The sequence below is a fragment of the Tinamus guttatus genome, unplaced genomic scaffold, assembly GCF_059628265.1.
Source record: "Tinamus guttatus ecotype Peru unplaced genomic scaffold, ASM5962826v1 Tinamus_guttatus_pri_ptg000619l, whole genome shotgun sequence".
Taxonomy (NCBI): Eukaryota; Metazoa; Chordata; class Aves; order Tinamiformes; family Tinamidae; genus Tinamus; species Tinamus guttatus.
The window spans coordinates 338,288-363,641 of NW_028289153.1; the positions used below are offsets into that span (position 1 = coordinate 338,288).

Here is a 25,354-nt window from a genome sequence, read left to right on the forward strand (position 1 = left end):
CCGTTCCTCGTCCAATTTGTCCGTTCCTTGGCTAATTTGTCCGTTCCTTGGCTAATTTGTCCGTTTTCCTTCGCTCGCAGGGTGTTCGCCGCCGCAGTCGCCGCGCTCGGACGGCCGCGGGCGGCTCCGGAGCCGCGTCTGCGCGCCCGGCGCCATGGAGGACGTGGAGTCGCGCTTCCTGCACCTCCTGCAGCCCATCCGCGACCTCACCAAGAACTGGGAGGTGGACGTGGCCGCGCAGCTCGGCGAGTACCTGGAGGAGGTACCGGGGCCGCGCCGGGGCCCGGGCGTCCCCGCTCGCTCCGCGCGCCGCAGCTCCGCGTTTTCCCTCCCCTCTCGCGTGCGTTTTGCAGCTGGACCAGATCTGCATCTCCTTCGACGGCGGCAAAACCACCATGAACTTCACGGAGGCCGCCCTGTTGATCCAGGGCTCGGCCTGCATCTACAGCAAGAAGGTGAGGAGGATCCTCCGTGCACGGGCCGCTCGGGGAATTCGCTCTTGGTTTCGGAGGATTACGCACAAAAATCACTCACTGATCTGAAAGGGCACAAATCGTAATTGCAAAATTCAACCCAGTGCGTGTGCGTGGGGATCGGCAGCACGGAAAAGCCTGGAAAAAATCTTGCTCTGGGAGCAGTTTTCTCTCTAGAGGCTGGAAAACAAAGAACTGCTTCCCTGGAGCTGGGCTGGGAATGGCTTTAATGGGAACGGGGATAACGGGATCACCAGTGTTTGGACTCGGGCTGGCTCGGCAGGGACAGGAGGAGGGCAGGGATCCCTCATCGCGCGTGGGGGCTCCGTGATGCCGGGAGCTCCTCGCGCTTCCTCCAAGAGCCGCCCTTCCTTTGCAGGTGGAATATCTCTACTCGCTGGTCTACCAGGCGCTCGACTTCATCTCCAACAAGAAGTGAGCGGGGGCCTCGGCGCTGCGGGGGCCTCGGTGCTCTGGGAACCCCGGCCGCGGGTGCTGCCGGCCGCTCCGGCCTCGCTCCGTGCAGGTCCAGGGTCCTCCCGCTCCTTCCCGCGAAGCTTTGGCGGCTCCGGCCCCGCGCGGGCCCTTCCGACTCGCGTTCACAGCCCGGTCGCTCCGTAGACCAGTTTAGATCGGTTATATTTGCACCCGAGCTCAAACGCGCGAAAAAGCGCGTTTCCTTCCTGGGTTTTCCTGACGTGGCTTCACGCAGGTCCTTAACCATGGAAAACACTTTCCCAATGAACGAGCTTTCCTCAGGCTTGGCCCTTTGCCCGGCACGAATCCCGCTGGCAGGAATCCCGCCAGGAGCTCGCTGGGGGTCTCGGGCCTTGGAGAGGCTGTTTTTGGGCTGAGCGGGATGAGGCCGTTTCCGAACATCTCACACATTATTTCCCCACGACCGCCTGGCCCTGGATCAGCCTTTCCGCTTCGGTGCCCGAGCTTTGGAGCCGGAACCGGCAGGATGTGTTTGTTCCGGACGGGATTTGCCGGGCAGGCTGGATCCCCTCTCCCGCACGCGCCGGGTCCTTCCCGGCACCTTCCCGGCAGGAGCAGGACGGCGGGAGCCGCGGGCTGCCTCTCGGGATCATAGAATCATAGGATCATAGAATGCTTAGGGTTGGAAGGGACCTCTAGGGATCATCCAGTCCAACCCCTGCACACGCAGGGTCACCTAGAGCACGTGGCACAGGACTGCGTCCAAGCGGGTTTGGAGATCTCCAGAGAAGGAGACTCCACAACCTCTCTGGGCAGCCTGTTCCAGGGCTCTGGCACCCTCACTGGGAAGGAATTTTTCCTTAAGTTCCTGTGGAACTTTTGGTGCTTCAGTTTCCGGCCATTTCCTCTAGTCCTATCAGTGGGACGCCGCCGCTCCGCGTTGCCGCGGGGTCCCCGCGGTGCCTGGGGGGTCCCGGGGACGCAGGGGGCCGCGGGGAGCCTGGCGCCGCGTTGGGCCGGTCCCGGCGCGCGGCCCGTGACCGCGTTTGCTCCGGGCCGCAGGCGGGAGAAGCAGCCCAGCTCCATAGGGGAGGACGGCCGGGACGCGGACGCCAGCTTCGCGCCCGAGGAGGAGGAGGAGGTGAGACGTGACCACGGGGGGACGTCCCGGTGCGCGGTGACAGCCCCGTGCCGGGCGCTCACCCCTGCGCCTCTCCCAGCAATTCCTGTCCCTGGACGACATCAGGGACACGAGCCAGGCCAGCGTGGACATGAGGAGCGACCAGCAGCCCCAGGTGCCGCTCTGCGCCCCCTTGTCCCCGGCCCTCCTGTCCTGGGGACCGTCCCCGAGCCCTGCGCCCTGTCCCTGCAGACCGTGGACATCGTCCCCTTGACGCCCACGGCCTTGGTGCCCTCCGAGGAGGCCGAGAAGAAGAACAACCCCCTGCTCAGGTGAGAGCCGAGCGCGGTGCCCCCGGCAGCGCCCGGGGCGCGGGAGGTCCCGGGAGGTCCCGTTTCCCCGCAAGGAGAAGCGGAGCTGGAACGGGGAGCGATCCCAGGGCCCCGCGCGGCGCCCTGACGCGCTCCGTCCTCGCAGCGGGAAGGGCGAGATCCTGGCGAGCCGCAAGGACTTCCGCATGAACACGTGCACGCCGCACGCCTCCGGAGCCTTCCTGCTGGAGCTGCAGGGCCTGTCGCCCACGCGCTTCCCGCGGGAGCCGCGCGGCCACAGGGACCCCGGCGGCGCCGCGGGTACGGAGCGGGCGCCGGCGCGGCGGGACGGGGTGGCCGCGGCACCGGCGCTATAACCGTCGTCTTCGCGGCCTCGGCAGCGGCGCGGCCCCCCGCTCCGTGCGGCGGGAAGGAGCCCGCGTGTCCCGGCGGCTGCGAGGAGCCCGTTGCGGTGCTGGACTTCTCCGAGGACGGAGGTGAGCGGCGCCGGCCCCGCGTTCGCCGACCACTGCGCCGCTCCCTGCACGGCTGCTGCACGGGACCCGCGTTCCGGCCGCTCCGCGCGCGGATGCAGCGGGCAGAGCCGCCGCGGATGGGGTGGGAAAGGGACATCCCATTATGGCCGTTGCCCCCCGGGCTGTCCCGCCAGGCGCTGCCGGAGCAGACGATGACGACGGCTACGAGGAGGAGCCGCCCGTGGCCCCGGCGGACCCGGCGGTGGCCCCGGTTGCCGACAGACACGTGCAGCTGCAGAGGGTAGGCCTGGCCGCGGCGCCGCGCGCTGCACCGGTGCCGCAGGGAGCTCACACCGCGTCCTGTCCCCGCAGTGCGCGCCGCAGCCCCGGGGGTACGAGCTGCGGGCGGCAGCCCCGGCGGAGCGCCCCGGAGCGCGCGGACAGGTAGGAGAGGCCGGAGCCGGGTCGGCAGCGAGGCCGGGAGCCGCTGGGGCCGCCCTGTCCTCCCGCCGCGCCGCGGAGCCACCCCTGGGGTCCCATCCACGCTGCCTGTCCCCGCCAGGAGCCCCCGGACCCATGGCAGAGCCTCGACCCCTTCGGCGACTCCGAGGATAAGCCCTTCAGGAAAGGTGCCCGGGTGGCGCTGGGGACAGGGGCCGCCCCCGGGGCTCTTAGAGGCCTTTGGGGACGGCAGTGATGGATGGCGGAGCCGGCACTGGTGCCCTGAGCCCCGTGGGTCGCTCAGCCCTCCCTGCCCCGCCAGGGAGGCCCTTCACGGTGCCGCGCGGCCTGGACGAGGTGGCCGGGAGCAAGCGCAAGAGGAAGGGGCCGAGGAAGCTGCAGGACTTCATGAAATGGTTCTCCGTGACCTGTGAGTCCCGCGGCGCCGGCTCCTGCAGCCCCTTCCCTCGCGGGTTCCTCTGCCCCTGCCCAGACCCCATGGCACGTTCGCCCCACGCGCAGTGGTGTCCCATGCCACATTTCCTCCATGTCCTGCAGCGTCTCGTGGCGCGTTGGCAGCGTCCCACGGTGCATTTGCTCCGTGTCCGGCAGCGTCCCGCGGCGCATTTTCTCCGTGCGCGGCCGCACTGCGCCCGGCCCCGCTCCCTGCTCTCACGGAGACCCCAGGACCCCGTGTGCCGTGGGGGTTTCTGCCCTTTCCTGCGTGGAATCGGAGCCTCCCTCGGTTAGCGCCAGGTCTCCTCGCTCAGCCTCGTGGCTTTGCCTTAGCCAGGGAATTGGCTCCCAGGGGAAGGGGCAGATAACCCAAAGCCAAGTGACCTTCCCAGAGCTCGGCACCCCCTGGGCATTCCCGGGGCCTGGAAAACCCGGGCCGAGTCCCTTCCAGCTCTCCCTGCGCCCAGAGCAGCTGCTCTCCCGGGAGGGTCGATCCGAGCCGGGAATGGGGCTGCCTTTCCCGTCGCGGTGCCGGCAGCGCCGGCGTGGGGCCCGCGCGGCCGCTCGCCCCGTGCCCGCGGGGGGGCACCTCCCGCCCCGTCCGACGTCTCCTGCCTCCTGTCCCAGATAACAACGTGGCCAACGGCAGCAGGGCCCGGCGCGGGGGACCCACGTTCGCCGGTGAGTGGGAAGGGGCTGGGAAGGGGCTGCCGCGTCCCGGTCCCCGTGTCCCGCATCCCGTGTCCCGCATCCCGGTCCCCATGTCCCGCGTCCCGGTCCCCGTGTCCCTGTCCCCATGTCCCTGTCCCAGTCCCCGCGGGGTCCCACAGCTCCTGCTCGCAGGGAACCTTCCTGCAGCGCGGAGCCGGCCCCGGGGCTGCGTGGGGCACGGCCGGGCCGGGGGCTGCCCCTGTGCAGGAGAAGCCCCAGTGTGTGGGGCAGAGGGGGCCACGGGGACCACGACGGGCAGAGGGGGCCGTGGGGAGAACGTGGGGCAGCGGGTGCCATGGGGGGCCCTGGGAGCCTGTGGGGGGCAGAGGGGACCATGGGGACCACGCAGAGCCATGGGGACCATGTGGGGCTGTGGGGACCATATGGAGCTGTGGGGACCACGTGGGGCCGTGGGGCCAGCGGGGCTGACGCGTCCCCCGCAGACCTGGAGCTGCTCTACTGGCAGCAGCTCAAGCAGCGCTTTGCGGCGCAGAGGAGGCTGCAGCACAGGAAGGTAGGGGCGGGGGGCACGGGGCACCGGGGGGCTGTGGGCATGGGGGGGGAAGGGGCAGGGGGGGCGGGGGGTAGTGGGGACAGTGGGTGCAGTGGGGGCAGTGGGTACAGGGTGTGCAGGACATGCAGTGGGTGCAGGATGCGCAGTGGGTGCAGGGGGCAGTGGGTGCAGCAGGTACAGTGGGTGCAGTGGGTGCAGGGGGTGCAGGGGGTGCAGTGGGTACAGGGTGTGCAGGGGATGCAGTGGGTGCAGGACATGCAGTGGGTGCAGGGGGCAGGGGGTACAGGGTGTGCAGGGGATGCAGGGGGTACAGGGTGTGCAGGGGGTGCAGGGGGTGCAGGGTGTGCAGTGGGTGCAGGGGGCCGCGTCCCCGTCCCGTGTCCCCGCGCCCCGCCGGGGCGCTCAGGGCTGCCCGTGCCCGGCAGCCGCCGCTGCAGTGGGCGCCGGGCGCCAAGGAGCCGCTGGACCCGCTGGACCCGCTGGAGGAGGAGCGCGGCGCCGCCAGCGACGACGGAGCAGGTATCCCGGGGGAGCGGGGCGCTCCGGGCATCCCGGGGGAGCGGGGCAGCTCCGGGTATCCCGAGGAGCGGGGGCGCTCTGGGTATCCCGGGGGAGCGGGGCCGCCCCGGGTATCCCGGGAGAGCGGGGCCGCTCCGGGTATCCTGGGGGATTGGGGCCGCTCCGGGCATCCCGGGGGAGCGGGGCGCTCCATCCTCGGATCCCTCCTTCCCGCTGGAGCCGGGTCCTGACGCGGTCCCGCTCCCGCAGACGCCTTTGAGGAGCACGAGGAGCTGGAGGCCGAGGGCCCCGAGGAGCCGGAGGAGGCAGCGCTGGGTGAGGCCCCCGCGGGGGACGCGGCCTCCGGGAGCCTCCCGGGGGCTCCTGCCCCATTCCCGTGGGGAACGCGGAGCAGCCCCCGGTGACGCGCGGCCTCCGCAGGGCCCGGCGCGCCGGACGCGCTGAGCTACGAGGAGCTGGTGCGCAGGAACGTGGTAGGTGACGCGGCGGGGCCGGGCCGCGGGCGCCGGGCCGCCCCGTCCAACCGCGCCGCTCCCGCAGGAGCTGTTCATGGCCTCGTCGCAGCAGTACGCGCAGGAGACGCTGCTCTCGCGCCGCATCCGCGAGTGGGAGGAGAAGACGGCGCCGCTGCTGCAGGAGCAGGAGGAGCGCGCCGCCTTCGACATCCACCGCTACGGCGACGAGCTGGTGCGCGCGCTGGGCGCGCTGGGCGAGTGGCGCCCGTTCGGCAGCCTGGTGCGCGGCCGCGCGCCCTTTGACGTGTGCCGCTACATGCTGGCCGCGCTGCAGCTGGTGAGCGCGGGGCGGGCGCGGCGGGACGGGACGGGCGCCGCGGCGCGCGCGGGTCCCGCTCACGCGCACGGGGTCCCGCTCACGCGCCGGCCCCGCAGGCCAACGACCGCACGGTGGAGATCGGCCGCGAGGCGCCGCTGGCCATGGACACCATGCGGCTGCGGCTGCTGACGCGGGAGCGCGCGCACCGGCGCTTCCAGTGTGACACGACGCCCGAGCCCGCGCCGTGAGGACCGTCCCCACGCCGTGAGGACTGTCCCCATGCCGTGAGTGCCATCCCTGCGCCGTGAGTGCCATCCCCACGCCATGAGGACCGTCCCCATGCCATGAGTGCCATCCCTGCACTGCCCACGCCGTGAGGATTGTCCCCACGCCATGAGGACTGTCCCCATGCCGTGAGTGCCATCCCCATGCTGTGAGTGCCATCCCTGCGCCATGAGGACGGTCCTCACGGCGTGCCATCCCCATGCCACCTGCACCGTGAGGACCGTCCCCATGCCGTGAGTGCCATCCCTGCGCCATGAGGACGGTCCCCACACCGTGCCATCCCCATGCCACCTGCACCGTGAGGACTGTCCCCGCGCTGTGAGTGCCATCCCCATGCACCGTGAGGACCATCCCCAGGCCATGAGTGCCATGAGGACCATCCCTTTGCCATGAGTCCCATCTCCGTGCCGTGAGGACTGTCCCCACGCCGTGCCATCCCCATGCTGCCTGCGCCATGAGGACCGTCCCCACGCTGTGAGTGCCATCCCTGTGCCATGAGGACTGTCCCCACATCGTGAGTGCCATCCCCATGCCACCCGCACCATGAGGATCGTCCCCGCGCCGTGAGGACTGTCCCCACACCATGAGTGCCATCCCCATGCCACCCGCACCATGAGGATCGTCCCCACGCCGTGAGGACCGTCCCCACGCCGTGAGGACTGTCCCCACACCATGAGTGCCATCCCCATGCCACCCACGCCGTGAGGACCATCCCCATGCCGTGAGGACCGTCCCCACGCCGTGAGGACTGTCCCCACACCATGAGTGCCATCCCCATGCCACCCGCACCATGAGGATCGTCCCCACGCCGTGAGGACTATCCCCGTGCCGCACGCACCATGAGGACCGTCCCCACGCCATGAGGATCGTCCCCACGCCGTGAGGACCGTCCCCGTGCCGTGCCATCCCCGCGCCGTGCAGACTGTTCCTGTGCCCCGAGCGCCGTCCCCGTGTCACCTGCGCGTTCCAATAAACCCTGCACTGTCCCCTTGCCGCCGCTCGGGTCCCATCTCATCCCATGGGGTCCTGCTCCCGCCTGTCCCGGCGCCCCGTCCCCTCCAGCCGGGACGGAGCCTCCCAGCACAGCGGGAATAAACCTTAAACTGACTCAATATTTCCCTGATTAGTGCCACAGTTTCCCCTTTGGTGTTATATTAAGTATATGTTAGCAAATTATGTAGAGATACATCATTAGAGCTTGAAAGTAGTTAGCACTTTCAATACTTGGTGGTGGTTGTTGTCCCAAGACAATGGCAGCAACAGTAACTGAAGAAATACAGCGGGAGTAGTTAACTTTGGTAGAAAGGGAAAGAAGATGAAGAAAATAACTACAACTGGTTCTATTCTATGGGAATAGCTGGTTCTATTCTATTTGGAAGAGCAGCTGCTCTGTGAGCAGTAATAGCTGGTCTAGATTTCTGGGGGTTTCTGTTCTGTCTAATATTTCTTTCAGTCTCACTACCCTGAAATCATCTTCAGGTCCCTGTCCAGATTTCTGAACTTCTCTGTCCTATGGTGCTGAATGCCAATCGGCTGTGCTGGGATGGAAAAAAATTCTTCCTTCCATCAAACGGTTGTTCATAGGGGGAGGAGCTTTCAGGTCTTAGAAAACCCTTAGAAAACCGCCGCTGCCCCCCGTTGTTGCGGGCTCGTGGGGCTCCGCGCGGCGCTCCGGGACCGGGGGCGGCCGTCGGGGGTCTCCGAGCCCCCGGGCGCCGCGGGGGGACGCGGAGGGGGCCGGATCCAGCCCCGTGCAGCGCAGCGGCAGCGCCTCGGGGCTCGCGGGGAGCAGCGCCCACGGCCGCCCCGGAGCCGCCGCGCGGGGACCGGGACGGGGACGGGGACGGGGACGGGGACGGGGACGGGGACGGGACGGGACGGGACGGGACGGGACAGGGACCGGGACGGGGACGGGCGGCGGCGCCGGGGGCGGGGCCCGGCGGGCGGACAGGCCCCTCCCACCCCCGCCGCGGCTCCTCCCACCCCCGCCGCGGCCCCTCCCACTCCCGCCGCGGCCCCGCACATGCGCATCCGCCCTCCCCGCGGGGCAGCCCCACGCATGCGCACACACACCCCCGCCGGCCCGTGCATCCCCCCCCGGTGGGGCAGCCCCGCGCATGCGCACACCCCCCCGGCGGCCCGGCGGCCCCGCGCATGCGCATTCCCCTCCTTTCCCCCCCGCCCCCGAGGGGGCGCTGAGGAGACGCAGGGGTGACAAGATGGCGGCGGCAGCCACAGAACTAGGAACAAGTTAACGGTTGGAAAAGGCCTTCCTGGTATCCTGGAATCACTTAACGGTTGGCAAAGCCCGTCGTGGTGTCGTGGAATCGCTAACGGTTGGCAAAGGCCTCCCGGGCCGGCGGCGCCGCCGTCACTGCGCGCCCGGCGCGTCGGGCGGCCCCGCGGGCGGCAGGACGAGCTCGGCCACGCGCGGCTCCGGCGCGAAGGGCTCGTCGTCGGCGCAGAGCTCCAGGGCGGCCTGCAGGGCCTGGCGCTGCTCCGCGTCCAGCGCCGCCGCCTCGTGGTGCACCCGCAGCCAGGGCTGCCCTGCGGCGCCGAGGGACGGGGACACGCGTGTCACCGCCCGTGTCACCGCCCCGTGTCACCGCCCGTGTCACCGCCCGTGTCACCGCCCCGTGTCACCGCCCCGTGTCACCACCCGCGTCACCGCCCCGTGTCACCGCCCCGTGTCACCACCCGCGTCACCCCAGCCCCGTGTCACCACCCCACGTCACCCCAGCCCTGCCGGCCCCAACCCCTGCTGCTCACAGCGCCTGACACCTGTAACAGGCTGCACCGATAATACCCGGACACCCATAGCCCATCACCCATAACACCCTGGCACCCATAGCCCCTGTCACCCATAACAGCCTGGCACCCGTAACAGCCTGGCACCAAGAACACCCTGACACCTGTAACACTCTGCCATCCACAACAACCTGTCACCCATAACAGCCAGGTACCCATTCCCCATCACCCATAACACCCTGACACCCATAGCCCCTGTCACCCATAACAGGCTGACACCCATTACCCCTGCTGCCCGTAACAGCCTGACACCCGTAACAGGCTGCACCAATAGCAGCCTGACACCCACAGACCCTGTCACCCACAACAGCCTGACACCCACAGTCTCTGTCACCCATAACAAGCTGACACCCACTGCCCCTGTCACCCATAACTGGCTGACACCCATTGCCCCTACTGCCCATGACAGCCTGGCACCTGTAACAGCCTGCACTGATAACAGCCTGACACCCATAGCCCCTGTCACCCATAACAGGCTGACACCCATTACCCCTGCTGCCCGTAACAGCCTGACACCCGTAACAGCCTGGCACCAAGAACACCCTGACACCTGTAACACCCTGCCATCCACAACAGCCTGGCACAGATAACAGCCAGGCACCCATTCCCCAACACCCATAACACCCTGACACCCATAGCACCTGCCACCCGTAACAGCCTGACACCCATAACAGCCTGACACCCATAGCCCCTGTCACCCATAACAGGCTGACACCCGTTGCCCCTACTGCCCATAACAGCCTGGCACCCGTAACAGGCTGCACCGATAGCAGCCTGACACCCACAGACCCTGTCACCCACAACAGCCTGACACCCACAGTCTCTGTCACCCATAACAGGCTGACACCCATTGCCCCTACTGCCCATAACAGCCTGGCACCTGTAACAGCCTGCACTGATAACAGCCTGACACCCATAGCCCCTGGCACCCATAACAGCCTGACACTTGTAACACCCTGCCATCCACAACAGCCTGTCACCCATAACAGCCTGGCACGGGTAATAGCCAGGCACCCATTCCCCATCACCTGTAACAGCCTGGCACCCATAGCCCCTGGCACCCATAACAAGCTGACATCCATTGCCCCTGCTGCCCATAACAGGACACCTGTAACACCTGGCACCAACAACACCCTGACACCTGTAACACCCTGCCATCCACAACAACCTGTCACCCATAACAGCCAGGTACCCGTTCCCCATCACCCATAACACCCTGACACCCATAGCCCCTGTCACCCATAACAGGCTGACACTTGTAACACCCTGCCATCCACGACAGTCTGTCACCCACAACAGCCTGCCACCCATAACCCCTGCTGCCTGTAGCCCCCTGGCACCCATAACCCCCGACACCTGTAACCACTGTCACCTGTAACAGCCAGGCACCTACAGACCAAACCTGCCACCTGTAACCCCCGACAGCCGTAACCACCACCACCCCTACCCCGAACCTGTCACCCCTAGCCCAAACCTGTCACCCCCAGCTGAAACCTGTCACCCCCCAGCCCAAACCGGTCACCCCTACCCCGAACCTGTCACCCCTACCCCAAACCTGTCACCCCTAGCCCAAACCCCTGCCCATACCCCCACCCACCGCTCACGGTCCGAACCCGCCTCCCTCGGCCCGAACCCGCCTCCCTCGACCCGAACCCGCCTCCCTCGACCCGAACCCGCCTCCCTCGGTCCGAACCCGCCTCCCTCGGCCCGAACCCGCCTCCCTCGGTCCGAACCCACCGCCCACAGCCCGAACCCACCTCCCTTGGCCCAAACCCGCCTCCCTCGGTCCAAACCCGCCCCCACAGCCCGAACCCGCCTCCCTCGGTCCGAACCCGCCTCCCTCGGCCTGAACCCCCCGCAGCCCGAACCCCCCGCAGCCCGCTCCGCTCACCGGCCCGCAGCGGGTCCCCCGCGTCCACCAGCAGTTCGGCCCCCACGCGTGGGCGCAGCGGGTCCCCCGCGCGCGCGCGCCCCGCGCCCAGCCCGTGCAGCACCAGCGCCAGCGGCAGCGCGGCCACGCGCCGCACCCGCCCTGCGCCACGCGGCGTGACCGCCCGCCCGGCCACGCGCGACACGGGGACACGGCCGGGCGCGGGGACACGGCTGAGCAGGGGGACACGGCGGAGGGGGACACGGCTGAGCGGGGGGACACGGCGGAGGGGGACACGGCCGAGGCGGGGGGGACACGGCGGGGTGAGGGACATGGCGGCAGGGGACATGGCCAAGCGGGGGGGACACGGCAGTGGGGGACATGGCACGGGGACACGGCTGAGCTGGGGGACACGGTGGGGACGGACGGACATGGCAGCAGGGGACACAGCCAAGCGGGGGGACACGGTGGTGGGGACACGGTGCGGGGGGACACGGTGGTGAGGACACACAGCGGCGGGGGACACGGTCGAGCGGGGGGGACACGGTGGGGACGGACGGACATGGCAGCAGGGGACGTGGCGTGGGGACACATGACAGTGGGGACACACAACGGCGGGGGACACGGCTGGGGGGGGGGGACATGGCGGAGGGGGACATGGCAGCAGGTGACATGGCCAAGCGGGGGGACACGGCGGTGGGGGACACGGCGTGGGGACACACAATGGAGGGGGGACACGGCCGAGCAGGGGGACACGGCGGTGGGACATGGCCAAGCCAGGGGACACCGTGGTGGGGGACACTGCGTGGGGACACACGGCGTGGGGACACACCGCGGCGGGGGGACACGGCCGGGGATGGGGACAGGGACGGGGATGGGGACAGGGACGGGGATGGGGTCCTGGCACACGTGGGGGGACCCGGGGGCGGGGGTCCCGGGCAGGGTCCGGGTGCAGGACGGGGGCTCGGGGGCTGCCGGGAAGGGGGGTGCGGGATGGGGTGACGGGGGGTCCCCGGGCAGCTCTGGGGGCAGGAGGGGAGTTTGGGGGTCCCCAGCAGGGTGCAGGGCGGGGACCCGGGGGTCCCGGGCAGGGTCTAGGGGTGTCTGGGGTCCCAGGCAGGTCGGGGTGCAGGGCAGGGGTCCGGGGGTCCCGGGCAGGGTGTAGGGGATATCTGGGGGTCCCGGGCAGGCCGGGATGGGTGTCCAGGGGTCCCGGGCAGGTTGGGGTGCAGGGCAGGGGTCCGGGGGTCCCGGGCAGGGTGTAGGAGGTGTCTGGGGTCCCGGGCAGGTCGGGGTGCAGGGCAGGGGTCTGGGGTCCCGGGCAGGGTGTAGGGGATATCTGGGGGTCCCGGGCAGGTCGGGATGGGGTCCCGGGGTCCCGGGCAGGGTGTAGGGGTCCCGGGCTCCCGGGCAGGTCGGGGTGCAGGGCAGGGGTCCCGGGGTCCCGGGCAGGGTGTAGGGTGGGTCCAGGGTCCCGGGCAGGGTGTAGGGGGTGTCCGGGCTCCCGGGCAGGTCGGGTGCAGGGCAGGGGTCCCGGGCAGGTCGGGGTGCAGGGCCGGGGTCCCGGGGTCCCGGGCAGGGTGTAGGGTGGGTCCAGGGTCCCGGGCAGGGTGTAGGGGGTGTCCGGGCTCCCGGGCAGGTCGGGTGCAGGGCAGGGGTCCCGGGCTGGTCGGGGTGCAGGGCAGGGGTCCCGGGGTCCCGGGCAGGGTGTAGGGGTGTCGGGCTCCCGGGCAGGTCGGGATGGGGGTCCGGGGTCCCGGGCAGGTCGGGGTGCAGGGCAGGGGTCCCGGGCAGGGTGTAGGGGTCCCGGGCTCCCGGGCAGGCCCACGCGGCACTCACCGTGGCGCGGCGCGGGCAGCTCCTCGCGCGTGGCCGCGCAGCCCAGCACGCGCGCGCGCAGGTCGGCGGGGCCGGCGCAGAGGCGGCGCGCGGTGCCGGGGGGCACCCCCTGCGCGCCCAGCATGGCCTCGAAGGCGCGCAGCGCGGAGCCGTCCCGCAGCGCGCGCGCCACGCGCCCCGCGCCGCCCTCCCGCGACGCCGCCGCGCCCGCCTGCCACAGCAGCAGCCCCCCTGCGCGGCCGGCATGGCACCGCGAGCGCGCGCCGAGCCGCGGGAGCGCGCGGGACCGGGACCGGCCGCGGGGCGGGAAGGGACGGGGCGGGACAGAATGGGACGGGACGGGGCGCGACGCGACGGGACGGGACGAGGCGCGGAGCGGAACGGGGCGCGCAGCGGGATGGGACGGAGCAGGGAGAGGGACGGGATCGGACGGGACGGGATGGGGCGCGGAGCGGGACGGGACAGGACAGGATGGGACCGGACGGGACGGGACACGGAGCGGGACGGGACGGGGCGGGACCGGACGGGACGGGGCACGGAGCGGGACAGGGTGGGACCGGAGGGGGCGCGGAGCGGAGCGGGACGGGACGGAATGGGAGGGGACGAGGTCGGACGGGGCGCGCAGCGCGGTGGGGCGGGATGTGCCAGGGCTCGGAGCGGGACGGGGCGCACAGGGTGACAGGATGGGATGCGGAGCGGAGCAGGATGGGGAGCGGGACAGGACGGGACGGGGCAGGACGTGGAGTGGGACGGGGCGCCGGGTGCTGGGGTGGGGGGACAGGGACCCATGGCCACATATGGGGTGTCAGGGGCAGGACGGGACCCATAGCTGTGTGTGGGGTGAGGGGCTGGGGCCCACGGCCACATCGGGGGCATCGTGGCCGTGTTTGGGGCACCGGGGGTGAGGCCAGGGCGGGGACCCGGGGCTGTGTGAGCGTGGGGACAGGGGACAGTGTCCCCCGCACTGACCCAGGGTGGTGACGAGCTCGTGCAGGTCGGGGGGGCCGCGGCCCTCCAGGCACTCGAGGGCCTCCAGCACCTCCAGCGAGTTGCCCACGCAGCGGCCCAGCGGCGAGTCCATGCGGCTGAGCACGGCCGCCGTGCGCATGCCCAGCTGCTCGCCCACCGACACCTGCGGCACGGCACGGCGCAGCACGGCATGGCACGGCACGGTACAGTGTGGTGCAGCATGGCGCAGTCCAGCATGGCAAAGCACTGCATGGCACGGCACGGCATGGCACAGCACGGCACGGCATGGCACGGCACGGTACAGTGTGGTACAGCATGGCGCAGTCCAGCATGGCAAAGCACTGCATGGCACGGCACGGCATGGCATGGCACGGCATGGCATGGCACGGCATGCAGTGTGGTGCAGCATGGCGCAGTCCAGCATGGCAAGGCACAGCATGGCACAGCATAGCATGGTAAAGCACAGCACGGCACGGCACGGCGCAGCGCAGTAGGGCACAGCACAGCCCAGGCTGGCACGGCACAGCACAGTACAGCATGGCACAGCACGGCAGTCTGGCACAGCTCAGCATGGCCCAGCCTGTCACAGCCTGGCACAGCCTGGTGCAGCACAGCACGGCATGATGCACCACAGCCTGGCACAGCATGGCATAGAATGGCACAACGCAGCATGGCCCAGCCTGGCATAGCACAGCACAGCACAGCCTGGCACAGCACAGCACAGCCTGACATGGCACAGCCTAGCACAGCCTGGCACAGCACAGCCTGGCACAGCACAGCATGGCACGGCACATCACAGCCTGGCACAGCCTGGCACAGCACAGCATAGAATGGCATGGCGCAGCATGGCCCAGCCTAGCACAGCCTGGCACAGCACAGTACGGCATGGCTCAGCACAGCCCGGCACAGTGCAGTGCAGCCTGGCACAGCACAGCATGGCACGGCACATCACAGCCTGGCACAGCCTGGCACAGCACAGCATGGCATGGCTCAGCACAGCCTGGCACGGTGCAGTGCAGCCTGGCACAGCACAGCATGGCATGGTGCAGCACAGCCTGGCACATCATGGCACAGCACGGCACAGCACAGCCTGGCATGGCACAGCATGGCATGGCACAGCATGGCACGGCACAGCACGGCACAGCAAGGCGTAGAATGGCACAGCGCAGCACGGCCCAGCCTGGCACAGCACAGTGCAGCCTAGCCTGGCACGGCACGGCACGGCCCAGCCCGGCCCGGCCCGGCGCGGTTCCCCGCCGCTCACCAGGCTCTGCGCCAGCTCCCGCGCGCTCTCCCGCGTGGGCAGCACCGCGGCGCTCCCGAACTTCACGTCCAGCACCAGCGCCGAGAGCCGCTCGGCCGCCTTCTTGCTGAGGATGGAGGCTGCGGCGGGCTCAGCGCGGCGCCGGCCCGGCCTTCCTGGCCCCGTCCCTGTCCCCGTCCCTGTCCCCATCCCCATCCCGGCCCCGGCCTTCCCTGTCCCTGTCCCTGTCCCCGTCCCCATCCCGGCCCTGTCCTGTCCTGTCCTGTCCCCTTCATCCTGTCCCCATCCTGCCCCATCCCCATCCCGTCCCATCCCTGTCCTCTCCCATCCCCATCCCTATCCCCATCCCGTCCCTCTCCTGTCTCTGTCCCCATCCCCATCCCCATCCCCATCTTGGTCCTGTCCTATCCCCGTCCCTGTCCCATTCCCATCCTGTCCCTGTCCCCATCCCCATGCCATCCCCATCCCTGTCCCCTTCATCCTGTCCCCATCCTGCCCCATCCCCATCCCATCCCTGTCCTGTCCCATCCCCATTCCATGCTTCTCCTGTCTCTGTCCCCATCCTGTCCCCATCCCTGGCCCTGTCCTGTCCTATCCCCTTCGTCCTGTCCCCATACTGCCCCATCCCTGTCCTCTTCCATCCCCATCCCTATCCCCATCCCACCCCTCTCCTCTCTCTGTCCCCATCCTGTCCCCATCCCCGTCCGCATCCCTGTCCCATCCTATCCCTGACCCTGTCCTGTCCCCATCCCATTCCCATCCTGTCCCTGTCACGTCCCCATCCCCATCCCAACACGGTCCCATCCCTTTCCTGTCCCCGTGCGGTCCCCGCGCCGCCGCGCACCCGTGATGAGCGCCGGGCTGTCCACGGTGGCGGTGACGTCGCGCAGCGCGTAGAGGACGCGGTCGACGGGCGCCAGCTCCTCGCTCTGCCCCACGATGCAGCAGCCGACGCGCTCCAGGATGAGCTGCATCTGCCGCGGGACAGGCTCAGCGCCGGGGACAGGCCCCGTCGCCATCCCTGTCCCTGTCCCCATCCCTGTCCCCATCCCTGTCCCCGTGCCCGTCCCCATCCCCACCCCCATGCCTGTCCTCATTGTCCTCATGACTATCCCTGTTCCCATCCCAATCCCCATCCCTGTCCCCGTACCCATCCTCGTCCCTGTCCCCATGGCCATCCCCATCCCCATTCCCATTCCCATTCCCATCCCCATCCCTGTCCCTGTCCCTGACCCTGTCCCTGTCCCCATGCCTGTCCTCATGACCATCCCCATTCCCATCCCCATCCCTGTCCCCGTCCCCAAGCCTGTCCCTGTCCCCATGCCTGTCCCTGTCCCCATCAGTGTCCCTGTCTCCATCTCTGTCCCCGTGCCCATCCTTGTCCCGTGCCTGTCCCTGGCCCGTCCATGTCCACATGCCCATCCCTGTCCATGTGCCCATCCCTGTCCCCATCTCTGTCCCCGTCCCTGTCCCTGTCCCTGTCCCCGTGCCTGTCCCTGTCCCTATCCTCATCCCTGTCCCCATGCCCGTCCCTGTCCCCATGCCCATCCTTGTGCCCATCCCCATCCCTGTCACCATGTCTACCCTCATCCCTGTCCCCATGCCTGTCCTCATGACCATCCTCGTCCCCATCCCCGTCCCTGTCCCCATCCCCATCCCTGTCCCTGTCCCCATCCGTGTCCCTGTGCCCGTCCCTGTCCCCGTCCCCGTCCGTGTCCCCGTCCCCGGGCGCCCCCACCTCCTCGGGGCTCTGGGTGACGCGGAATCCCGGGATGGCCTCCAGCTTGTCCAAGGTGCCACCCGTGTGGCCCAGCCCCCGCCCGCTGATCATGGGCACCTGCGGGGCCACCCGGACGCTGGGACCCGCCGGCACCGGCACCGGCACCGGCAGGACCCGGTGGGACTGCCAGGACCCAGTGGGACCACCAGGACCACCAGGACCCAGCGGGACTACCAGGACCGCCAGCAGCGCCAGGACCCGACGGGACCACCAGGACCCAGTGGGACTACCAGGACCCACAAGGACCACCAGGACCTCCTGGGACCACCAGGACCCACCAGGACCACAGGGATGGAGGGGCCCTCTGGGACCCGCTGGGACCACCCAGACCCAATGGAACTGCCAGGACCTGCCTGGACCCCTGGGACCTCCTCAGACCACCAGGACCTGCCAGGACCACCAGGATCTGGCAGGACCGCCAGGATCCACAGGGGCCACCAAGACCTCCTGGGACCTGCAGCTGCTGGGGCCACCAGGACCACCAGGACCTGCCAGGACCACCAGGACCCGCTGGGACCCCCTGGACCTCCTGGGACCTGCAGCTGGTGGGGCCACCAGGAGCCACCTGGAGCGCAGGGATGGGGGGGCCCTCTGGGACCTGCTGGGACCACCAAGACCCAATGGGACCACCAGGACCCTCCTGGGACCACCAGGACCCTCCAGGACCACCAGGCCGCGGGGGCCGCTCACCTTGCAGCCGCAGGCGGCCAGCGCGGGCGCCAGCGCCAGGCTGACCTTGTCGCCCACGCCGCCCGTCGAGTGCTTGTCCACGAGGCGGCCGCGCCAGCGCGGCGGCCAGGCCAGCGCGCGCCCCGACGCCGCCATGGCCCGCGTCAGCGCCAGCGTCTCCGCCGCGTCCAGGCCCCGCAGCCGGATGGCCATGAGCATGGCGCCTGCGGGCGGCGCGGGGCGGGCGGCTGCCTCCGCGCCCCACGGCAGGGCCGCACCGCCCCGCGCCCCATTGCAGTGACACCCCACACCCCATTGCAGCGGCGCCCCATTGCCCCCGCGCCCTATGGCAGGGCTGCACCGCCCCGCGCCCCATGGAAGGACCCTGCCACCCCCGTGCCCCACGGCAGGGCCGCACCGCCCCGCGCCCCATTGCAGCGACACCCCACACCCCATTGCAGCAGCGCCCCATTGCCCCTGCGCCCCATGGTGGGGCCCGTGCCCCACAGCAGGACCCCAATGCCCCTGTGACCCATGGTGGTGCCCCGCCGCCCCTGCGCCCCACGGCAGGGCCGCACCGCCCCACGTCCCATGGTGGGGCCCCACTACCCAATGCCCCACAGCAGGGCCCCCCTGTCCCCATGTCCCATGGCCGGGCCCCACTGGCCCCGTGCCCCACAGGGCCCCATGGCCCTCCTGCCCTATGGGCAGGATGACACCCTGATCCCGCCCACGCTCCATGGGTGCCCATTGCTCCTGTGCCCCATGGCAGGGTCCCCATCATACCCGGGCCCCCCAGGTCCCCGCTGCGCCCCCTGGCTCCCGTTGCTCCCATGGGTCCTCATGGCCACTGCGCCCCTTTGCCCATCACCCCCCACCCATGGGTCCTCTTGTGCCCCACGGGGTCCCCACTGCCCCCCGCAGCCCCTCTTTGACACCCCCGCCCTGGGGGTCCCCCCCTCCCCAGCCCTGTCCCCAACTGTGTCCCCAGGTCACTTCCTCTGGCCACGTCCCCCCTGTCCCTGTCCCACCAGGCTGCACCTTGGCTGCTTCTCCCCTGCCCCATGGCCCCTGCCGTGTCCCCCGCCCCAGCATGTCCCTTGTCATGTCCTGCCCCACGTCCCCTGCCACGTCCCCTGCCCCATCCTGTCCCTTGCCACGTCCTGCCCCATGTCCCCTGCCCCCATGTCCTGCCCCACGTCCCCTGCCCCTGCCCCATGGCCCCTGCCACGTCCCCCGCCCCATCCTGTCCCTCGCCACATCCTGCCCCACGTCCCCTGCCATGTCCCCGCTGTGTCCCTGCAGCCCAGCCAGGTCTTCCTCCCGTGCACCCTGCACGCCCCCCGTGTCCCCTTTCATGTCCCCCTGTCCATCCCTCACCCCTGTCCTGCCATGTCCCCGCTGTGCCCAGCTCTGTCCTCATGGTGCCCCGTGTCTTCTGTGTCCCTGGTGCCCTGCAGTGCCCCGCTGTGTCCCCAGTGCCCCATGTCCCGCTGTGTCCCCTCTGTGTCCCCAGTGCCCCGCAGTGCCCCATGCCCCATCATGTCCCCAGTGCCCTGCGGTGCCCCATGCCCCGCTGTGTCCCCAGTGCTGAATGTCCCACTGTGTCCCTGCTGTGTCCCTGGTGCCCTGTGGTCCCCATGTCCCCGGTGCCCCGTGGTCCCCATGTCCCCAGTGCTCGCGGTGCCCGCGGTGCCCCATGGTTCCCGGTGCCCCATGGTCCCCGTGTCCCCGTGTCCCCGCGTCCCGCCGGTGTCCCCGGTGCCCCGCACCGATCTGCCCCTCCTGGACGCTGCCGTCGGCGATGCCCCGCACGAAGCTCTCGATCTCGTGGTCGCGCAGCCGCTCCCCGTCCCGCTTCCTCCGGATGAGCGCGGGGACGGAGCCCTCGGCCGCCATTGGCGGCGCCCGCAGCGCCCGGCCCGGTTCGGCCCGGTTCGGTTTGGCCTGGTTCGGTTCGGTTCGGTTTGGTCCGGCCGCTCCCCCGCGCCCGCAGCGCCCGGCCCGGCCCGGCCCCGCCGCTGGACTCTGCCCGCGGGCGGCGGCTCCGCCCGGCACCGCCCCCGGGAGGGCGGCCGGGCCCGGGGCTGCCGCCGGCACCGGCACCGCGGGGCCGGGCCGAACCGGGCCGAACCGGGCGACGCGCGGGTCGGTACCGCGTCCCGACACCTGCATCTTTGTCCCGCACCCGGCATCCCATATCCCGCATCCTGCATCCCGTGTCCCGCGGCCCACATCTCATGTCCTGCAACCCACAACCTGCATCTGTGTCCCGCATCCCACAGTCTGCATCCCATGTCCCGCATCCGGCATCCCATGTCCTGCAACCCACATCCTGCATCCCATGTCCTGTAGCCCATCCTGCCTCCCATGTCCCACATTCTGCCTCCCATGTCCCACAACCTGAATCCCATGTCCCGCAGCCCTCATCTAGTGTCCCGCAGCCCACATCCCACCACCTGCATCCTGTGCCCCACGTCTTGCATTCTGTGTCCTGCATACTGCATCCCATGTCCTGCATCCCACCACCTGCATCCCATGTCCCACAACCTGCATCTCATGTCCCACAGCCCGCATCCCATGTCCTGCAACCCACATCCTGCATCTCATGTCCTGCATCCTGCATCTCATGTCCCACAACTGCATCCCATGTCCAAAGGCCCACATCTTGTGTCCCACAGCCCACATCCCACCACCTGCATCCTGTGTCCTGCATCCTGCATTCTGTGTCCCGCATCCTGTGTTCTGTGTCCCACATACTGCATCCCATGTCCTGCAACCCACATCCTGCATCCCATGTCCCGCAGCCTGCATCTGTGTCCCGCATCTGGCATCCCGCATCCCACCACCTGCATCTTGTGTCCTGCAGCCCCTGTCCTGCCGCCTGCATCCTGTGTCTCACATCTCACATCCCGCGCAGCCCCACGCAGCCCCACGCAGCCCCATGCAGCACTCGGACACCGGCTCCGTGCAGGACGTGCGTGTTCCCTGCGCCGCCCCGGCGCCTACTCGGGGGTGTCCAGGACCAGGGGCGCCAGGTAGTCCGAGTGGCGGATGCCGAAGGTGATGCCGCGGGGCTGGCCACGCTGCGGGCGAGGGGACGTGTGTTAACCTGGACGGGTGCTGCACTGCGCTGCACCACGGCACGCTGCACCATGGCACACTGCGCTGCACCATGGCACACTGCACCATGGCACACCGTGCTGCGCCATGGCACACTGCACCACGGCACACTGCGCTGCACCATGGCACACTGCACCACGGCACACTGCACCACGGCACACTGCACCATGGCACACTGCGCTGCACCATGGCACACTGCACCATGGCGCACCGTGCTGCGCCACGGCACGCCGTGCTGCGCCATGGCACACCACACTGCACCATGGCACACTGCACCACAGCACACTGCGCTGCACCACGGCACACTGCACCACGGCACACTGCACTACGGCATGCTGCACCATGGCACACTGCACCACAGCACACCACACTGCACCATGGCACACTGCACCACAACACACTGCACCATGGCACACTATGCTGCACCATGGCACGCTGTGCTGTGCCATGGCACACCACACTGCACCATAGCACACCACACTGCACCACGGCACACTGCACCATGGCACACTGCACCATGGCACACCGTGCTGCACCATGACATACTGTATTGCACTGCACTGCACCATGGCACACCGTGCTGCACCATGACACACCACGCTGCAACATGGCACACCACACTGCACCACGGCACACTGCGCCAGACCATGGCACACTGCACTGCAGCGTGCTGCACCATGGCACCATGTGCTGCACCATGGCACTGCATGCTGCACCATGGCGCACTGTGCCACACCATGGCACACTGCACTGCAGCGTGCTGCGCTATCATGCACAGTGCCACACCATGGCATACTGCACTGCCATGTACTGCACCATGGCACTGCATGCTGCACCATGGCGCACTGCACCACACCATGGCACACTGCACTGCATGCTGCACCATGGCACACTGTACACACCATGGCACACCGCACTGCAGCGTGCTGCACCATGGCACACTGTGCACACCATGGCACATTACACTGCAATGTACTGCACCATGGCACACCGTGCCACACCATGGCACACCGCACTGCAGCGTGCTGCACCGTGGTACCGCGTGCTGCTCCATACCACACCACGGCACACCACGCTGCCCCGCGCCGCGCTGCGCCCCCCGTCCCCGCTCACCTTCTCGGGGCTGTACGCGCCGGGGCCCGGCTTGCGCGTGTTGTCGCCGGGCAGCAGGTTGCGCGCCAGCATGCTGTACTGCGGCGCGCGCCGCTTGTACACGTTGGCGTCCACCACGCGGTAGTTGCAGGGTCCCGGCGTCTGCGGGCGCGGGGCGGTCAGAGCGGCCCCCGGGGCGCCCCCCGCGCCCCGCGCGCCCCCCGCTCACCTTGCACAGGTCGGCGTAGAAGCTGCCCACGGCGCTGCGGCCCAGCATGGAGAAGTTGGGCGCCGAGCTCTTCCCCACCACGCGCGGGCCCAGCATGGGGGGCAGCCCGTAGGCGGCGGGGCCTGGCGGACGGGGGCTCAGCGGGGCGGCGCGTACGGCCCCCCCGGGGTCCCCCGTGCACCGGGCGCCCACGGGAGCCCCGGCGCTGCTCCCTACCTGGGGTCTGGTCGTTGGCAAAGTGCTTGGTGCGCGACGCCAGCGAGTAGACGGGCGCCGAGGGGTAGGCCCATTTCCCGGCCTTCTCCGGGCAGTAGCGACCTGCGGTGAGGGCGGGTGGTGGCACCAGGGCACGGGGACGGGGACCCGGCCCCTTCCTGCCCTGTGCAACCTGCCCAGCGCTGCATGGGCTCGTGCAACACGGTGCATCCCTTTGCAGCACGGTGCAGCATGGTGCTGCATGGGGCAGTGCAGCGCGGTGCCGCGTGGTGCAGTGCGGTGCATCCCGGTGCACTGCGGTGCCGCGTGGTGCAGTGCAGTGCGGTGCAGTGCAGTGCCACATGGTGCAGTGTAGTGCATCCCAGTGCAGCACGATGCCGCATGGTGCAGTGCACTGCATTCCTTTGCAGCATGGTGACGCGTGGTGCAGTGCGGTGCATCCCAGTGCTGTGCAGTACCACATAGTGCAGTGCAGTGCAGCATGGTGCAGTACGGTGTCACATGGGGCAGTGCATCCCGGTGCAGCGCGGTGCCGCGTGGTGCAGTGCAGTGTGGTGCATCCTGGTGCCGCATGGTGCAGTGTGGTGCATCCCGGTGCAGCGCACTGCATCGCTTTGCAGCACGATGCCGCATGGTGCAGTGCACTGCATCCCTTTGCAGCATGGTACCGCGTGGTGCAGTGCGGTGCATCCCGGTGCAGCACGGTGCCGCGTGGTGCAGTGCAGTGTGGTACATCCCGGTGCCACATGGTGCAGTGTGGTGCATCCCAGTACAGCATGATGCTGCATGGTGCAGTGCACTGCATCGTTTTGCAGCATGGTGCCACGTGGTGCAGCGCAGTGCATCCCAGTGTCACACGGTGCAGCGCGGTACATCCCGGCGCAGCGCGGTGCAGCACTGCACCCGGCTGCAGGTGTGCGTGTGGCGCTGCAGCCCCATCCCGGCTGACCTGGCCCTGGCGTGCGGAAGGGCGCGATGTCCCGGGGGCGGCCGTAGATGGAGTACGCGGGGCTGTGCCCGGCGCCGCGCGCCGTGCTGCGCGCGGGCACCATGTACGCGGGCCCCGGGGAGCAGTCGTCCCCCAGCTGCGGGCAGCGGATGCCGAAGCTGTAGGCGGGCGCGCGGTGCCGCGACGGGTCGTGCAGCTGGTAACCTGCGGGACGGGGAGGATGGGGCTGGCGGCCCTGGGCCCCGGCGCTGCCCCACGGCACCGGCCTGTGCTCCACGGCGCTGCCCCACTGCTCCATCCTGCTGCCCCACAGCCCCATCCCGCTGCCCCACTGCTCCATCCTGCTGCCCCACAGCTCCATCCCACTGCCCCATGGCTCCATCCTGCTGCCCCACAGCCCCGTCCCGCTGCCCCATGTCCCCATCCCACTGCCCCACAGCTCCATCACGCTGCCCCACAGCTCCATCCTGCTGCCCCACAGCCCCATCCTGCTGCCCCACAGCCCCATCCCCCTGCCCCACAGCTCCATCCCACTGCCTCATGGCTCCATCCTGGTGCCCCACAGCCCCGTCCCGCTGCCCCACAGCTCCATCCCACTGCCTCATGGCTCCATCCTGCTGCCCCACAGCTCCATCCTGCTGCCCCACAGCTCCATCCCACTGCCCCATGGCTCCATCCTGCTGCCCCACAGCCCCGTCCCGCTGCCCCACAGCTCCATCCTGCTGCCCCACAGCCCCATCCCCCTGCCCCACAGCCCCATCCCGCTGCCCCACAGCCCCATCCCGCTGCCCCACAGCTCCATCCTGCTGCCCCACAGCTCCATCCCGCTGCCCCATGGCTCCATCCTGCTGCCCCACAGCCCCATCCTGCTGCCCCACAGCCCCATCCCACTACCCCAGAGCTCCATCCTGCTGCCCCTTTGGTGCCACCCCACCATCCTGATGGCTCCATCCCACTGCCCCACAGCCCCATCCCGCTGTCCCGTGGCTCCATCCTGCTGCCCATGGTTCCATCCCCTTGCCCCATGGTTCCATCCCATTCCATCCCGCTGCTCTTTGGCTCCATCCCTTTTCCCTGATGACTCCAACCTGCCACCTCCACTGCTGCATCCCGCTGCTCCAACGGCCCCATCCCACCATTCCCACCGCTTCCTCCCGCCTCCTCAGCAGCTCCATCCCAGCGCTCCCGCAGTCCCAACGCCCATCCCGCCCCCTCTGCTCCGTCCTCCTCCGGCCCCGCTCGGCCCCGCTCACCCACGTTGGTCGGGAGCCGGTACTTGGGCCCGGGGCTGCTGTAGAGGGCCGCGATGGGCCCGCGGGGCCGGTGGGGCCGCCAGGAGCCCACCCAGACGTCGGGCACGTCGGCCGACATGGCGAGCGCGGAACGGGGCGGAACGGAGCGGAGCGGCGGCACCGGGAGCCTCGGGAGCGCCCGGCGGCGGCACCGGGAGCCTCGGCGGGAGCAGCGGGAGCAGCGGGAGCAGCGGGACGGGGGCGGCTTTGCTCGGCCCGCTCGGCCCGCTCGGCTCCGCGCGATCGGCCGCTGTCACAATGGGCCACGCGGGCGTGCGGTGCCGGCCGCCCCGCGCCGCGGCAGCGGGTCCCTGCGGCCGGGGGGAAGGAGCTGCCCCCGAGGATGCCCCCCAGCACCAACCGGGGTGAGTGGCTGCTCCCCGGGGTGCAGCCCCGGCACCGCAGGGATGCAGCCCCCAAAACCCTGAGGACAAAGGGCCTGGATCCCATGGGTGACACCCCTCACATCCCAGGGATGCAGCCCTTGGCATCCTGGGGACAAAGCGCCTGGATCCCACGGGAGAAACCTCCCGCATCCCAGGAATGCAGCCCCCAACACCTTGGGGACAAAGGTCCTGGATCCCATGGGAGAAACCTCTCACATCCCAGGGATGCAGCCCTCAGCACCTGGGGACAAAGGGCCTGGATCCCATGGGTGACACCCCTCACATCCCAGGGATGCAGCCCTCAGCACCTGGGGACAAAGGCCCTGGATCCCATGGGTGACACCTCTCGC

The 25,354-nt window shown here is 69.7% G+C and overlaps 3 protein-coding genes across 3 annotated transcripts; 1 reads left to right on the forward strand and 2 right to left on the reverse strand.

The window, feature by feature from the left end:
* The first annotated feature begins 154 nt into the window (after window positions 1-154).
* Window positions 155-6,481, forward strand: NCAPH2 (non-SMC condensin II complex subunit H2). The gene is made up of 19 exons (XM_088535227.1): window positions 155-262; window positions 354-455; window positions 853-908; window positions 1,974-2,052; window positions 2,132-2,206; window positions 2,284-2,363; window positions 2,509-2,663; window positions 2,744-2,836; window positions 2,998-3,119; window positions 3,191-3,262; window positions 3,381-3,447; window positions 3,582-3,689; window positions 4,343-4,396; window positions 4,870-4,940; window positions 5,366-5,459; window positions 5,709-5,774; window positions 5,880-5,932; window positions 6,000-6,251; window positions 6,350-6,481. Exons 1-19 carry the CDS (start codon window positions 155-157, stop codon window positions 6,479-6,481), a joined length of 1,839 nt encoding a protein of 612 aa, XP_088391353.1.
* Window positions 6,482-8,889: 2,408 nt separating this feature from the next.
* TYMP (thymidine phosphorylase) lies at window positions 8,890-19,636 on the reverse strand. The gene is made up of 9 exons (XM_088535228.1): window positions 19,490-19,636; window positions 17,739-17,941; window positions 17,007-17,105; window positions 16,113-16,242; window positions 15,269-15,387; window positions 14,005-14,167; window positions 13,036-13,266; window positions 11,218-11,358; window positions 8,890-9,065 (listed from the first exon to the last, which is right to left on the reverse strand). The coding sequence occupies exons 1-9, from the start codon at window positions 19,614-19,616 to the stop codon at window positions 8,890-8,892; spliced, it is 1,389 nt and encodes a 462-aa protein (XP_088391354.1). The 5' UTR covers window positions 19,617-19,636.
* A 1,086-nt stretch (window positions 19,637-20,722) lies between these two features.
* On the reverse strand, window positions 20,723-24,697 carry CIMAP1B (ciliary microtubule associated protein 1B). Its single transcript, XM_088535229.1, has 6 exons — window positions 24,580-24,697; window positions 23,327-23,530; window positions 22,378-22,479; window positions 22,162-22,283; window positions 21,954-22,094; window positions 20,723-20,803 (listed from the first exon to the last, which is right to left on the reverse strand). The coding sequence occupies exons 1-6, from the start codon at window positions 24,695-24,697 to the stop codon at window positions 20,723-20,725; spliced, it is 768 nt and encodes a 255-aa protein (XP_088391355.1).
* Window positions 24,698-25,354: the final 657 nt, after the last annotated feature.